The 17,009-nt window shown below is 30.7% G+C and overlaps 1 protein-coding gene across 2 annotated transcripts; it reads left to right on the forward strand.

The window, feature by feature from the left end:
• Window positions 1–4,408: 4,408 nt before the first annotated feature.
• Window positions 4,409–12,207, forward strand: LOC108916084 (ecdysone 20-monooxygenase). Of its 2 annotated transcripts, XM_018722283.1 has the most exons (5): window positions 4,409–4,552; window positions 7,524–8,008; window positions 8,140–8,572; window positions 10,906–11,418; window positions 11,472–12,207. In XM_018722283.1, exons 3-5 carry the CDS (start codon window positions 8,140–8,142, stop codon window positions 11,996–11,998), a joined length of 1,473 nt encoding a protein of 490 aa, XP_018577799.1. In that variant the 5' UTR covers window positions 4,409–4,552; window positions 7,524–8,008; the 3' UTR covers window positions 11,999–12,207. The 2 variants fall into 2 exon arrangements, with proteins under 2 accessions (XP_018577799.1, XP_018577800.1); XM_018722284.1 differs by lacking the exon at window positions 7,524–8,008.
• The last annotated feature ends 4,802 nt before the right edge of the window (window positions 12,208–17,009 follow it).

Raw genomic sequence — 17,009 nt, forward strand, 5'->3', positions numbered from 1 at the left:
ACAACCCGGAAATTCGTTATTACTGCGAGTGGAGTTGCGAGTACTAAAGCCCCCAGTCACCGACAGGCTGTCTGCGTTGCTTTTGCAGCTCGTAAGCGGCTGCACATGATATGATAAATCTTCAAGGCATCTAAGGCACTTACAGAACATCGTGGTTCAGTAAGAGTGAAAAATAATCAGCTATATTCATATCGAAATACATCAGAATCAATTCAAAAACTAATAGCGTTAGTTTAAAAGTTTTAAACTTAGAACGCTCAATTAATGACGTGACGTGTTGACACGGATCAACACATTACAACACGACACATCCTAAAATTCATCACATCCTGATGTGTTAAACTGAGGTTTTAAATAGATTTCTATAAACATGGCATAATAAAAATGAGGAATCTCCACTCTGACAGACTTGTTAGATAAAGAAGAAATATTATCTGTTCCTGCAATATCGTTTATTATTTACAACTACGTACGTAAATATCATGTAATAATTAAACATAGGCATGAACTCTGTTAGGTAAAATTCGTATTTACTATTCAGTAAGTAGTTGTGTCATGTTTAAAAGAGCTTCTGAAGACAAATCAGTGTATATAAAATAATACATATTTCTATTAATGTATTAACATACCACATGTTAGTGGGTTTCCTAAGTTCTTGTACTATTAGGTGTGTTGAGTTGATTTGGTCTTTCTATTTTTCATCAAATGTTGCTCACCTTCCAATTAACATGCTTATACCCTTCATTTTTTCATTTTGTTCTTGATTCATATATCTTTTTACTTAATCATCTGACACGGAAAAATGTCCCAATCTTCTTAATTATTACAGTTGATTCTATTTGTAAATGTTTTCACCCAAAAATCTAATTTCTACTTCGGCTTAAGTGTTTCTTTAATGGTGTCCATTATTCACTACAATGACTAAGGACTATTTCATTGTTACTTAAACTGTTGAAGCTTCAGCCCACAATCCTAGTCTTTCATTTAATTTTGTCTAGATTTTCACTTTTTTTATTAACTATTTCTATGTATTTATAAAGTTTCCTTTTATTCCTTTGATCCGCGAGTTGATATGAATTTCACTAGGTATCTACGATGAGAAATCATAGATTTACGTTTTGGTTACAATAATCTTCATATTCTTTCTCTATGTAACAAATATAGGTTATATTATTTAGTCTACAAACAATTATGTTATATCTACTTTCCCCTATTCTATTTAGAAAAGTCTCATTTTCTTTTTGGTGTTTTTTTCTTTGACCAAAATTAATCCAGAAATTTTAACTGTCACAACGACATTCTACTCAACAAAGTGATGCCTCAGAACAGAGCAATGCAAAAACTTTAACCTATTGAAGGGTCGGACTGTATCATGAAGATTTTGTCCAAAATCAACTAACTCAAATTCAGTGGTGTAATTTTTACATCAGTTTTCTACATATATTTTTGTATAAGAACCTCATAAAAAACCGATTTCAAATCATTTGTTATTTTTAACCAGTTTATTTATTTAGGTATTTATTTTTTTGGGCAGCAATCTACCCAAATAAATTATACCTAAGGATTTTGGTAGTCATAGCCTGGTTTTATGATTTGTATATGGTAAATAGAAGATATAAATTTTGTTTTTGTGTCTCTTGTAACAAAATAAATAATTAAAAAATAATTTTAACGATAATTTATATGATAAAGCCCATAGTTCCCGAAGACTGATTTCAAAATATTTCCACACAATGTAATAGATAACCACTGAGCTGTTAATATATTTTCTACACATTTCATTTGAATGAGAAAAAATATGTCGCTGGTCAACTTGTCTCAACTTTTTAATATACAAGAGAAAATGTGTTACGCATACTTCAATGGATTTAATGCTATGGCAACAAATCGATACAAAAGGGTCTATCATTTTTATTATCTCCTAAATCAACAATATACTATTCAATATAACGTAATATTGCTACTTATAATGTTTTATTTAAAATTGTTTATATCAATATAAGAAAATTATTGTAACCAAAAAAAGCTATATTTCTATTAAATATTGTTAATTCCAAAAATTTAAAATTCGTGTTGCTGATGTTGAACTGACTTAAGTAAACTTTTGAGTGAAATATACAGTAAGTAATTACTCTTACTGGCGATAAGAAAATCATATTAAAATATCTGTAGACGATACTGGTGAGATAAAAAGGTATAATCGTCATTTAGCGTATTTATAAGATGCTGTAATAAAGCAAACACTATCACGGCTATAAAACGCATGTTGATCAACAAATACAAACAGAAATAGATTTGTTGTGGTGTAAAAATCTTATTTACCTACTTCTCCATTGTAAACAAATTTACTGATGGAGCCAGCAATCTTCCACATAATAAAGAGCACAGTCCACTTAATGAGTAATAAAGTTAACTTTAACAGTTAAAATATATTAAAAAAAAACATTCTACTTCACAGCTTTATGTTGATTTGCAGATTAACATGACGACACGTTTTTATCAAATAATGTCAGAATTGATTCAAGGTGTGATTATTATACAGGATGATTCTCTTTTTATGATTTGGACTTAGGGCTTATCATTCGTACACTTGTAGTATAACAACCCTAGGTTCGATCGAAAAATAAACGTACGTAGTTGTGGCCAAAAATATGTGATTGTCATAAGGAATACCTACGTTGCGTGTATCTATTTTTATTGACCGGAAGGCGCTGGCTACTAACTTTTTTTGAGGGGATGTATGGTTTAATTTTTTAAAGCAAAGACAGAGTAAATACACCTAACTTTATTATTTATGTACAACAATCTTCAAATTGAACATGTGACAAATAGAAAGAACAACAAAAACATTAACAACCATTTAACATAAAATGAGAGTGCCAGGCTCACCTAGAGCTCCTGCGAGCAAAGAGCATAGCAAAGAAACCCACGATCGTTGCTCTTACCACCCAAATACAAATACAAAACAACCGCTAACCAAAGGCACAAATTATGAACCTTTGCTAATGATAAATAAGACCTGTCTCATTTAATGTGTCACTAAATGTCATCTGATACCTCATATTAGTCATGCACACGTCCAAGTAAAACTGAAGAGGTTTGGTGTTAGTTAGCCGGCAGGGCCGGAAGGTACTGGAGTCCCATACGGGAGGCAATCCAGCTATAGTTGAGATTTCGGAAGATCCTTCATAACACTGGAGTCCCATACGGGAGGCAATCGAGCTTAATCCAGATTCGTTCAGCACGGGCGAAAATGTTAGTAAACTCAACAAGGCTCGTATAGACGTATGACATAAAGTCAGCACAAGAAGTCAAAGAACAACGTAGTCAGAATAAAACAAGTTAGATGTGAAACAAAGGAGTTGCTATTGTAATATCTGGGCAGTCACGACAAAATATACATATTTTAACATGTAATAAATAATGAGCAAACTTTAATAATAATTGTAACAATTTTATCCTAGAAAAATATACGCCCCTGAGCGTAAGACAATGAAGGCTAAACATACACAGAATTATTATCATGAAACATCTATGTTTTTCGAACAACGTAATCATGACAAAAACAAATTAGATGTGAAATAAATAAGTCGTTATTGTAATGTCTGGGCGCTCACACAGTACATATATTTTAACATGAAATAAATAATGAGCAATCGTTAATAATAATTATAAAAATTTTACCTTAGAAAAATATATGCACTTGAGCATAAAGCAATGGAAGCTAGACATACAAAGAATTATTATCATGAAACATCTATAACCATCACAATCATAAGATTACATAGAACAATTGACAACAAAGTACTTAAAGAATATTACCTGCTATCTAATACCGGTTAAACACTTAATTTTCCACTAATTTTGACACACTACCCGCCGATCGTCTTAAAACAAATTTCTTTCATAGTTTAAGAAAAAATAAATAAAGACCAAAAAAAAAAGGTTTTTTCAAGAGCTTATGTCTCTAAAAGGAAGCCTTTGAAAGAAAAAGTGTATACTTCAATATGACATTATTTTGACGAGATCTATCGATGGTTAAAGTCCTAATAATAAAAAGTGAATCGGTCTGTATTAACAACAATCAAAATCGAATGTTAAGGTCTCTGGTTTCAAGGGTCCTCTTATTTTTTCCTTTAATTTTTAGCACAGTTAAATGCGTTAAAGTATATGTAACTGCATAAATTGGTAAAAATAGTAACAACTGGTTACATTCGTGTGTTCATTCATCAGCGCATTCCATAGCAATGAACTCGAACCTTACCAACCTTGGCATTGTTTAAAAAGCTAATGACGTAGTCTAGATTTGGTAATAAATTACAATATATTAATAAAACAATGATTAATCAAAATTAGAAAAAATCAGGCAATTATCAATAATCATTCAGTGTCGTGTTTACCCTTACCATTACCATAACCACAGTATTTATTCTTTTATCATATTATGTAAAGTTGATTTTAAAGTACGACATTGTAATTAAAAAATGTTAGTTAATAATGTCTTACGCTGTCAGTTTCTTCAAGATATTGCCCCCGAAACAAACTATATCTAGTAAGTAAATAATCAATTATTGGTTAGCACCCCTATTTTCTCAATAATTATATTATTATTTTTTATTAGTTAATGTATAGTTATCAGCAATCCTAGTACAGTTATCATAATTTTGTAAAGTAGTTTAATCGACTATAATTCCAATTTTCAATCTACAAATCATCAAATTGTAACTGCGATTTCGAAATCATAGCTTGAAATTTGTCCAAACTAGTACAAAAGGGGATACATTTTTAGAATATTGATATTTAAAGAAATCCAGAAAATCTCATTTCATAAATTTGTATATGTTGTCCGGGCAGGTGGAGCAGAAAAAGTAAGCATCCGTGGAATCGATTTGATTTAAACATTTCTTTGCTCAGAAAGTTGTCAAATATTATGTAGAATGAGATTCCCAGTTTGCCTATTGCAAAAAACATAAGTCAAATTCACTAGAACAAATATACGAAAATTACGAAAAATTGCCAATTTTTGCCACATTTTTCGCTGTAACTTTAAAACAAAGCCTTAAATCAAAAAAATTTGCTCTTGTTTTTATGTTTATTTGATAATTTCCTATAAAGTTATAACAGCGAATTGAAAAATTCGAAATTTGTATTAAAAATGGGTGAAAAATAAGAAATATGGATATTTTAAGCATTCTGTAAATAGAGTTTATGTTAATAAATATTAGCGGAAGCTATGTGAAAAGATGTTTGTTATATTACGTTTCTACGATAAAAATATGGAAAATATTTACTCTTGTATATTAATGCTATCTCTCAATTTGAATTGTTCGTCATTTGATTAATTCTACAGTGCCTTCATAAATGTCCGAGACATTAAAGAACGCAGTTAACCATTAAAAAAAATGTAATGTTAAATGTACCTATTAAACTTACAAAATTTCATAACTGACTTTAACAATATGACTTAATTACATTTTATGAAGCTGTGTCCAGAGATTTGCTTGGTTTTAGGAAAGCCCTAATGCCTCGGGCATTTATGAAGGCTCGTTATAAATATCATTCAATCATATATGAAATACATGACATACATTAAAGTGACTGCATAAATGCAAGGCTCAAATATAGTAAATAAATTGTATATCTAATAAAATTTTATTAATTATTAATAGTATACAAAAATAATATTTCAGCTCGGGTACACGAAGTAGTTTATTAAAAGTGCAGGTAAAAATAATTTAACAACAGTACCACCAACAGAATCTGCAGCAAAATTTCACGCATATATAGAGTTTACTACCAAGTCCAAATGTGGATGGGAAATTTATTGAACCCAATAGACTGGTGATGGAAAATATATTTAGCAAAATGTTTGCGGAGGATAGAAAATAATATGATTCTCATATAATTAGTTAATTAAATTTTATCCATGTAATACAAAATTACTGATAATACACTCATTTATCTCTGTTATGATATGCTGGTTCTTAATAAATAACACTTATCAGTAACCGAATACAATTTTAAGATAGGTGCAGCAACTTAATACTAGATATGTATGGAATTATAGCCAATTTATTTTTTATGTATCATTTCATTCTTTTGTTGCGTTGAGGAATTAAAAAATGCGTGAATAATATGGTATCTCTACGTTGAATCATAATTAACAGTATTTTTCTATTTTTAAAATTTTTGTAAAATAAGTTGTCAATGTCAAAGGTTTTTATATAAACAAATACTTAGGTATTTTTCGACAATTACAATTACTTTAAAAGTAAAAGTAAAACGTTTGTTAACTTACAAAAAATTATTTTATTTCTAACAAAGCATATAAATATTGATTTTATTTATTTTTAATTCAAAATATACTTTTTAATGTTGTAACCGTTACCTATAAATATTAGAATACAACGATGCAAAAAGGCTATGGGGATAGGTATATTAAGATATATTTTTAAATTACGTAAGTATAATTAGCTCCACAATATACCTCTTATAATTAACAGATGTGATTGTGACAATATGTTAAAACTGAAGAAAGTAGGATTACCTTATTTCAATTGCTTCTATGGTTATTTGATGACAATACACGAATACACTTTTTGAACTTAATTGCATATTCAGTATGTCTACTTTTATTTATTATCCGTAAAAACTTAATTCTTCAACAATTTTTTTTTTCATTTAAATGGCACCGAAAACTACTTCTGCTCCTTCCACGGCTTTTAAGATGGCGATCCAAGGCCTGCTATGATTTTCATTATACCCCCGAATTTCAGTATAAACACTTAGCGATTTTTTATTTAAAATCTGATAAGGTGTTAATCAGAAACCCTGTAAAATTTGAAAAAATAAACCATACGGCTTTTAAGATGGCGATTGCTACTATGTTTTTTATATCCTCGAAATTTAATAGTTTTTTACGGATTTGTAATAAAAACGGATTTAAAATAAAAAAAAATGTTAAATTATCTTGAAGAATAAAGTTTTTACGAATTTGTACATAAATAAAAGTAGACACACTGCAGATATGTATATTATTTTGTTCGTTACCTAAAACACGGATTATATATTTTTTTAAGTAATATAAATTTTTTCATTGCGAAAATTTTATTTTTTCGTATAAAGTGCCTCTGACCGTTGCATATTATTTTTTCCGCAGAATCCACATATTTTGTATTATTAATTTTATATACGTTTTCTGTTAAAGGTGCAGCAAGTTTTGTTGCTATCATAAGGGTCTATTTGTTATTTAACAGCTTATTGCCATTTTCTTATTATTAAGTGGCTGCAAGGTTTATGTAAACAAAATAATTAGACTTATGTGATAATAATGAAATATATGTAGATATAAATTTGGTAACAAAACGTTTTTCTTTATCTCAATAATTTTTTTAAAATACAGTTTGAGAATAAATATACAAGCAAAGAAATGAAAATCAAATCTTCAATCGTCAATCGTCAAATCTTCATATTTTTTATGTATCAATAAATATTTGATGAATACTTTATTTTTTGTTGGCCAGAAGTCAATCTACGAGTGTCTGCAAAAATACTTGTTTTCGAAAATGGCATAACTGCTCACTATGGGAACAAAAAAAAAATAGTTCCGCCTGGCTACTCCTTGCCGAGAGAGTTCATTGTGGAGGGGGTGTAATAAAAGAAACAAGTGGATTGCCCTTAAAAGTGGCATAAGGTATTAAGGCTTCAAACCCGATACGAAATAGACTTTATTAACAAGCATCAGTCATATTTATCCAATGTGTTTGACTTCCGTTAAGGAGTCTGGAATGCTAAGAGATGAACGGCTGTTGAACCATTCTTCGTTCACAGTATTCACAAAAGGCCCTCGTGAGATATAAGACTGACGACGCGGTGCCTTAGTTTAAATCTCCTGTCACATCGTGTGAAGAGTGTGTAAAATGTCTTTATTATCAAACGTCGCGATAACATAACTCCGTATAATATTATGTAGACAGTTTCCTTCAGTATTCAAGATAGGAACACCAAGGTTAGTACAAATAAAAAACTTTGTTTTTTTAACGCAATTTAAAAACACAGCAACTTATTTTACTTTTGTGTATGAACAGCACGTGTACCGTGAGAAATCGAATAAACATCATCAATGTTATTTTATTTTAGATGTTCGATCAGTTATTCGAACACTTCAGTACCCTGAGCTATTTGGTAGTCGTGCTATTTTTTATATTGCTGGGATACCGTCCACCTTGGTGGAGCCGCAAGTCTTTGGATTGCAGGAAGCGCGATGTGCAAGATATACCGGGCCCTCTGTCTCTCCCGGTCCTGGGCACGCGATGGATCTTTTCTTTCGGCAGCTACAGCTTTGAGAAGATCCACGAGTTCTACGAGGATATGCAACGGAAGTACGGTACCATTATGAAAGAAGAAGCGTTGTTTAATGTGCCAGTGATAAGCGTTTTCGAAAAACAGGACATTGAAAAAGTGCTCAAAAGTACCAGCAAGTTCCCTATTCGTCCGCCTACCGAAGCAATTGCATGGTACCGAAGAAGTAAACCCGAAAGGTACGCTAGTACCGGACTTGTTAACGAACAAGGTAGGATTATTTAAAAAAATACATTTAATTTTAATTAAATACAAAAAAGACCTATATATGTAATTCACGCGTACTACCTGTAAATAGCTAGGTATATGTTACCCGTGCAATTTATTAAATCGACTTTAAAATAAAACGTCAAAAACAATCAAAAAAACCTTTCAGAAACAATCAAGCATTGAGAGAAAGATATGATTATCATTATACTGCTAATGAGTTAAAATAGCACTATTTCTAATTTATTTTTCAAACTAATCCAAACCAAAATGAGATATTTTAAAAAAGCAAAAGATCAAAAAATAAATTATTGTCTTTATTAATACACGTATTTTTTTCTGCACAAATTTATTAAAAATGTAAACAAATTATCAGTGATATAACTGGTTTAAAAATAAATTATACATTCACTGTCCAGCTGTTATTTCCAAATATTTTTTAACTTTTAATTTCGAAGCGGATGGAGTGATTTATTTATAATTATAAATCTAATAACGAAGTACCTGCTCAAGTAAATATAGAAACAAAAAATAAGTAATACAGTTAATATTTAATAATGTAGATAATATCTGTAGTTAGAACACAATAAAAGCATGAGGATAATAACTACCTATTGTAATTAATTGGTTCCGGTTTTTTAGTTTAAAATGTATAATTCGCATTTTTAATAACAATTACAAACAAATAAACAAACCCCTTCCCTTTATTTTTTATTTTTTTGTATACTTACTGTGCCTTTTAGAAAGTAGGAAAATACCTATTAATCTATATATACGTACTATAACTCTATTTTTATTAGATTAATAAGAATAAGAAAACGAGGTTGTTTGTTGTTTATTTTTGTATGTACAGTTGTTTATTTCCTATTATTTTACAACAGCACATACCTAAGGTTACAACATTTTAAAAATGTAAATCATGGATGCATATCAGTGTGCGCATATTAATTATCTGCGTCTGTAGATTATAAAATATTGGTATAGAATATATTATTTTAATATTTCATTTAATTAAATTTAACATAAAAATACATATTAATGGAAAAGTGTGAATTGCAAATCAACTTTTGAAACACCTTTCCTTTCCACAAAAGCATACATTCCGTGTCAACCTGAAATTGATATTTAGGTAGTCACAAGGATTTATAGGTATTTAAAAATTGTAAAACATTTATCTAGGAAGATACATATTTATTAATTAATGAATATGTTAACTGGGGAAACATTAGATTTCAGATGACGAAACATCAGTATATCGCACACGTGGTGCCATCTCATGAGTAAAAGTTTAATTGTACTTGTTGCGAGCTACAGATTACATATTTCTTTTAATTTATTTGTACCCAAGAAAATATTTTTGCATATCTTAGCACTCTTGGCAGGCCATTAGCAATTATCCAACTTGTGATAAGATATACAGGGTGTTCAAAAAATAGAAAAAGTCAAATGTGTCTTGGGTGTAATAGCCTTGTTTTTTATTATTTACCAAAAATTTTACTTAAAACGGGAGTTGTTCGAAAATAAACCTCTAAAAAAATCACTTTTTTTCTTGTTATCTTATGAGCTTGTAGAGAAAAAATATACTTTGGCAAAATATAAATACCTACAATAAATATAAATCCGTTACTTCGATACTGATGAAAAGTATCCACAGCAATACATATTTATTTAAATTTAACTTACCCATATTACAAAAAAATTGCAACCCATTGCACATAAATTATATACCGTGTAAGTAGCCCGTTAGGAACCAGGATAGTCTTATAAAATGTTATTGGGACGTTCAATTCGAAACAATTTTTTTTTATTGTGAAAATATAAGGTCCTGCCAAAAATTGTGAAAATAACTTATATACAAACTCATATACCAATCATAATTTCAGGGTCAGTAATTGGTAAATTTTTTATCTTCTGGCATTTCCGAAGTGTCCTATACTAAAACGGCAACTTTATAAATTTTAAATTGTAAGTCTTATAAAAAAAACGTTCTGCATTATAAATGATAAAATTTAATTTAAGTACAGGAGTTTTAAGTTATGTTGATTAAGCCTAAATAACCAGATTTCCATAAAGTGTTTTTCTCAGAAATGGGTTGCCAATTAGGTCATTAGGTCAGTTAAATCTAGAAGGCCATCATACCATGTATATAAAAGAAATTATAGAGGTGTCCGGTATAATACCTAGCGGATTATTATTGTTCTACATAATTATGTGTGAAGTAAAAAAAGCCTACAAATTAAATATAATAAAACTATAAAAGAATATGTTCCACCAGTTGGTGATAAAAGACAAGTCTTTCAAATTTATATTTTCAATAGTTATATAATCTTGTTCCAGGAGAAAAATGGCACTTCTTACGTACCAACTTGACTACAGACTTAACAAGTCCTAGAACTATATCAAGTTTCTTACCTCAAGTACAAGACATCGCAGAAGACTGGTGTTGTTTATTAAAAGAATTACGAAATTCAAACGATGAAATTTCAAATTTAGAACAGCTAGTGGAGCAAGTGGGCCTAGAGACATCGTGCGCATTAGTTTTAGGAAGAAGAATGGGTTTCCTACTTCAAAAAGATATATCTGAAACTGCCAGACAATTAGCAGAAGCAGTACACCAACATTTCATTTCTACAAGAGATACTTACTTCGGTCTGCCAATTTGGAAGATTTTCAATACACCTGCGTATAGTAAACTAGCAGAAAGTGAGGATATAATTTATACGTTAGCTTTAGAGTTAATCTGTACAGCAGATGAAGCTACGAAGGAAAGTGCAGTATTTCAGTCAGTGTTGAGGGCAGATATTGATGAAAGGGAAAAGACTGCCGCCATTGTCGATTTCATTGCAGCAGGTAACGACATTGTATTTAGTATATTATGTATGAAATATATTTAACTTTTTTAGGTATTCATACATTGAAGAATAGTTTAGTATTCCTTTTGTACTTAATAGCTAAACATCCAGAAACTCAAGAGAAAATATTAGGAGATTCCAGCAAAACATATTTAAAAGCGTGTGTTACAGAAATGTTTAGAGTATTACCAACTGCAAATTGTTTAGCAAGGGTTACCGAGGAGGATTTAGAACTTTCTGGCTATCGAATAAATGCAGGTAGTGTTTTGTTATGTCATACTGGTATAGCTTGCAAAGATGAAAGGAACTTTAAAAATGCCACAGAATTCTATCCGGACAGGTGGTTAAATGAACAGAGATCTCAAACCTCAAGTAATGCCACATTCTTAGTTACGCCGTTTGGTGTAGGAAAAAGGATATGTCCAGGAAAGAGATTTATCGAACAAGTACTGCCACTAATACTTGAGCACACGATAAGAAGATTTGAACTAAGGACTGTAAAACCCATGGAATTACAGTTTGAATTTTTAGTGTCACCTAAGGGTCCCACTTCTATGATTTTTAAGGATAGATTTTAATTATCTTTTAATTCTTTCAGTTATTGGGAATGGCTAAAAGAATTGTTTCAAGTACAAAGTAAGATACATAGGTTTGTATGGTGTTTTCGGCTGTGTCTGATCAGGATTCAATTTTGTATACATTTTAGAGTGTTAGTTAAGACTCAAAAGGTCTTATTTCTTTTACTATATTATATGTTTCACATAGTTTAATAAATGTTTTAATTATTTCTGTTTTCCTTTCTTACTGTAAATCAAAATGGCACAACATAAAAACTATTACTATTCCACTAAAAATAGATTAAAATAAACACAAATATTAGACACTTACCTGATTCGAGGAAATGCCTTAAAAATGCTTTAATTTTCAATTTACTATATAGCAGAACGGCGGAATATTTAACTATACTCCGCGGTCGAAATTATAGAGAGTGATTCAGACATAATATAAAAATAGTATTACCATAATGCGTATAAAATATAAAATGATTTTTATACGAATCAATATTATTTGTCTTTGTGCCGCTCGCTACGCACATCGATAAAATCTATAATCGTCTATAGACTGAGTTACACTGAACGTCGATCTATATTCTATCTCTGTCTTTTGCACTTGTTAGGGAATAGGGAAATGCTTTTTTAGTGGGTGTAAACAGACTTGATTTATCCGTCCTGAGAAACGTCATAGCATAAACGTAGACGAGGGGGGTCTAGTTCAATGACTATAATAAATTTATAAATTAAAGAAACACAACTGGGACATTTTAAAATGCTGTAATAATTAAAATGGATCAAAGTGCCGATTATAGCAAACCCTAAAAAAATATTAGATGTTATGTTTTATTATCTTTTTTCAATATTTTCTATATTTTGTTGCCTTTTACGCAGACACGCCAATGGATTTTCATTTCCGGCACGCTTCATCCCCCTTACTAGTCCAACAGCTAGCGATGAGTCACTCTCTATAATTTCGACCGTGCAGTATAGTGATTTTGTTTTTAGCTCTAGTAAATTAGATTTTCATAAATTGGTGTTTAAATAGTTACTGAAGAAAAATCATGGGCCATTAACAGTCTGTATCACAGATTAGTAAAAGGTTTTATAGACTGGTAAATCGCTACTTCCCGCCAGTCGCGTTATGCAACGCTTGTTTTGACAAATTTCCATACTACAAAGAAACAAATTTTACTAGTTACGTACTTTAAAGTCCATATTATTTAATTTTACTTTAAATATATAGGTCGGATTTATAGGTATACAAACCATTAAAGAAAACATAAAACACACCACAGAAATGAGACGACCCGCAAATCCAAAGCCAAAGGCTGTGCAGAAGGGGGCTACACTTGAAAAAACGTGGACAAACACCCATTATCTATCGACATTGCCAGTGCCGACGCCAGGGATCGAACCCCGACCAGAATAGGAAGCCTGGTCGAGAATTGCTTGCCACCTCACTCTCGACCGACTACACTACTATGGCGATTAACATTAAAAAAGCAAATGATAGACCATTTTTTTCAAAAAAGCCCCCAAAAAGGCGCACATGTGGAAACTAACTTTTACAAGATAGCAAATTGTGAAGTTATATTTACGATTTTTTTTATTTGAAATTTAGTAATACCACGTTATCCTATACTCCTTGGAATGACCTACTAGGATTAATTTTGTCAATTTTTAATAATTTTGTAAGTAAAAGTGTAAACCGTTGTTTTTCGATTTTAATTAAATAAATAAAACAAATAATATTGATAATTTAAAAATGGATACACTGTGATGGCATTTTGAAATTTTTGAGGGATGTGCAAAAAACAGATTTCAGATAAATAATTGCTAATTCAATTTTCAAACAAGCAACTCGATATTTGTAATTTAGAAAAAGATTTAAGCTTTGAAAACTTATATGCACTTTTTAAATGTCTATTTGTTTCTTACTTATTATGTTAATGGACTGTACGTCTCTAAATTGAAACACCGTATCATATCATTGTTATTTTTGCTTCATATCAAGAAATCAGAAATATTAAAAAAAATCGTAACTTAAAACCTGACTATCATGTAATTTTTTATATACAAAAAACTTATATTTTTATGCTATGAATCTGTAGTAACATTAACAGAGATTTATGTTTATTCCCATCACAAAATGATTATCACAAATTGTGATAACATTTCGCTCTACCATAAATTGCCTGACACCCGACACCTTTAAAATAATCTCTATTCTTCTCATTCTCAAACAATTGTAAAGTGGCCACCTTATGCTAATCACTATCCCTCTATTCTAGAGATCAATGATCAATGTAACGTACTGATCTTAATTGTACAGTGTCAGTATTAATTTGCCACACTTAAATTTTATTTTAGATAGTCAAAATAAGAATGTTTGAAAACATTTGAGTGATGAAACTTGGATTAATTAATGAATTACCTGATTATAGGCAAAAATCCGCTAAACTCACATATAAATTCATTAACCAGTGCCAGTCGGAGAAATACTAGGAGCCACTATCAGTTAAAACTCAGGTCAAGGTCACTGGAAATTTTGAAAATGAGAACACTGTAATTTCTAATCTAAACGATTTCAAAGAGAAATTTCTTCCATTTTAATTGAAAAATTGACCATTTTCGAGTAACCACTAAAAAAAGTTACAAAAAAGTATAAACAAATAATAAAATTAAAATGTAATTAAGTTAAAAAATATATAACTTGAAAAATGCCTGTTTTTAAAATAAAATGGAGAAGATCTTTTTCCATCGAAACATCATAAAGTAACAAGCAGTAATGAATGGCATCAAATGTATGAGGCCTTTATTTGTAGTGACTCCCTGGTTAACAGTTAATTTTTACCTTTATTTAGATGAATACTCAATCTTCAAAGATAATTTAGAAAATGTAACATTTTTTCAAATTTTCATCCCGAAAACAAAGGATTGCTAAATATTGCGTTTTTCTAAATGTAATGGCTTTCTAGCGGACTAATAATTTTTAAAAAATTTAAATATGCGACCAAATTTTTTTGGCTCCAGACAAGGGGGTCCACAAAAAATAGTCCTAAGGGGGTTACCCTTTCAAAAGCGTAGCAGCATCAGATTCAACATGTCATAAAATCCTTGTGTACCAAATTTAGTGATTCTCGTACAACAGGGTTCTGAGATATAAAAAAAGATTATTCTTAGGAGCGGATTTCAGGGGGCTGTAACTCCGACACAGGGGGCACTTGACAAAAATAAAAAATGCGGGTCCCCTAAATTTGTTTTAAGAATCTGTGACCAAATTTTGTTGCATTAATTTCGGGTATACACCTGCGCGAGAAATTTTGTCTTTTTAAAAGCCAAAGCCATGAAGTTGAATTTTCTACAGCAGTCAGGTTTTCTTATTGCTCATCAGTTTTTCGTTAAAATGTTGACTGTATGTGGTGCTTTGACGATATTGTTTGTAATTATTGATGTCATTTTCATTTTCATTTACATTTTTTTATTTGATTGAGTCACACTGAAGTGAAAGGAAGAAAGTTTTTCAAAACATAAACTATACAGGGTGATTCATTAATAATTGAACATACGCTACCTGGACAATCCTGGGCTGAAAATATGAAGAATTCACATATAATGAGGAGATAAAATATGATTTCTTATGGAGTCACAGGTGTTTTATTTAAAACATTTTTGCCCATTATTTTAACCCTGTTTGGTATATTATACTTGGTATAACGTTCAGATACTTTAGAACATATGAATAATAATAATGACAAATACATTACATAATAAAATAAAAATGATTGTGCAGCCCTATGTTTAACTTTAAGTCTCGAGAAATAATGACTTTACCACTATGAAGGAATAGTAGGTTAATTGCATAGAAAGTATTGAATGAAGACTTGAAAAATTGTATCAAAGTAAAACCACCAGTGGCGTAGAACTTAGGAATGGGAAACTGCCCCTCTACTCCAGTCGTACGCCTCTGGTAGTAGCCATGAACGATTTTGTGCATTTTTTAATATGTCTAAAGTATCCAAACTTTATGCCAAATATGATAGGGAAATATCGAACAGGGTTAAATGGGCAAAAATCATTTAACATTTTTTAAATAAAACTCCCTGTAACTCCGTAGCCATATTTTATCTATAACAGTGAATAGTATTGTGTTAATTGTTCATATTTTCAGCCCAGGATTATTCAGTTAGTGTATGTACAATTATTAATGAATCACCCTGTATAATGTGTTATAGCGAATACTGTGTTGTGAAGAATTATCGGCTCTCTCAGTACGAGATATTTCTGGTTAAGCAAAATTAATTTTGTTTGTAGGCTTCCCTAGCCGTCGTTAATGGTTGAATGATTTCCGAGCTGGTTGCCACGTCGTCAATTTACAACTCTTGACGTTTCGAGAGACATATCGCTCTCTTCTTCATAAGTTACTCTGAAGTAGTTTCAGACTCACATAATAAATTATATTTTTATGTTTCAGTATTCAACTTGACCTTCAAGGTCATTTGAAGGTCAAGTCAATTTTTTAAAGGGAACCTCTACTTTTTATTGTGGATTTGGAAAGAGCAGGAAGTTTTGCGTCCAAGGATGGTCTTGACCATGACTTTGGCAATGACCTTCAAGGTCATTCCAATGTCAAAGTTGTTTTTTCATTGGTAACCCCCATTTCTTATTATGGATTTGGAAAGAGCTGAAATTTAACCTTCAAGTACGACCTTGACTACGACTTTGACAATGACCCTCAAGATCATGTCAAAGTCAGGTTAATTTATTTACATTAACTATTATTTTTTTTTTGATAAGTTAGGAAGAACGGAAAATCAAATATACGAATATGACCATAATCAAGCTCTTGGCCTTGAACCAGTATTTGAGGTCATTTTAAAAAGTTTTCAAGAATTTTTAAAAATTTCAGTCACTATAAGGCAAGGCTAACGATCCCAAGGAATGACCAACAATCTCGGCCAGTTAAGACAAGGCTTACAACCTGTGGTCAAAATGTTCTCTGTCAACATTTTGGCAGATTCCTAGACGAACATAA

The sequence above is a fragment of the Anoplophora glabripennis genome, unplaced genomic scaffold, assembly GCF_000390285.2.
Source record: "Anoplophora glabripennis isolate ALB-LARVAE unplaced genomic scaffold, Agla_2.0 scaffold1247, whole genome shotgun sequence".
NCBI lineage: Eukaryota > Metazoa > Arthropoda > Insecta > Coleoptera > Cerambycidae > Anoplophora > Anoplophora glabripennis.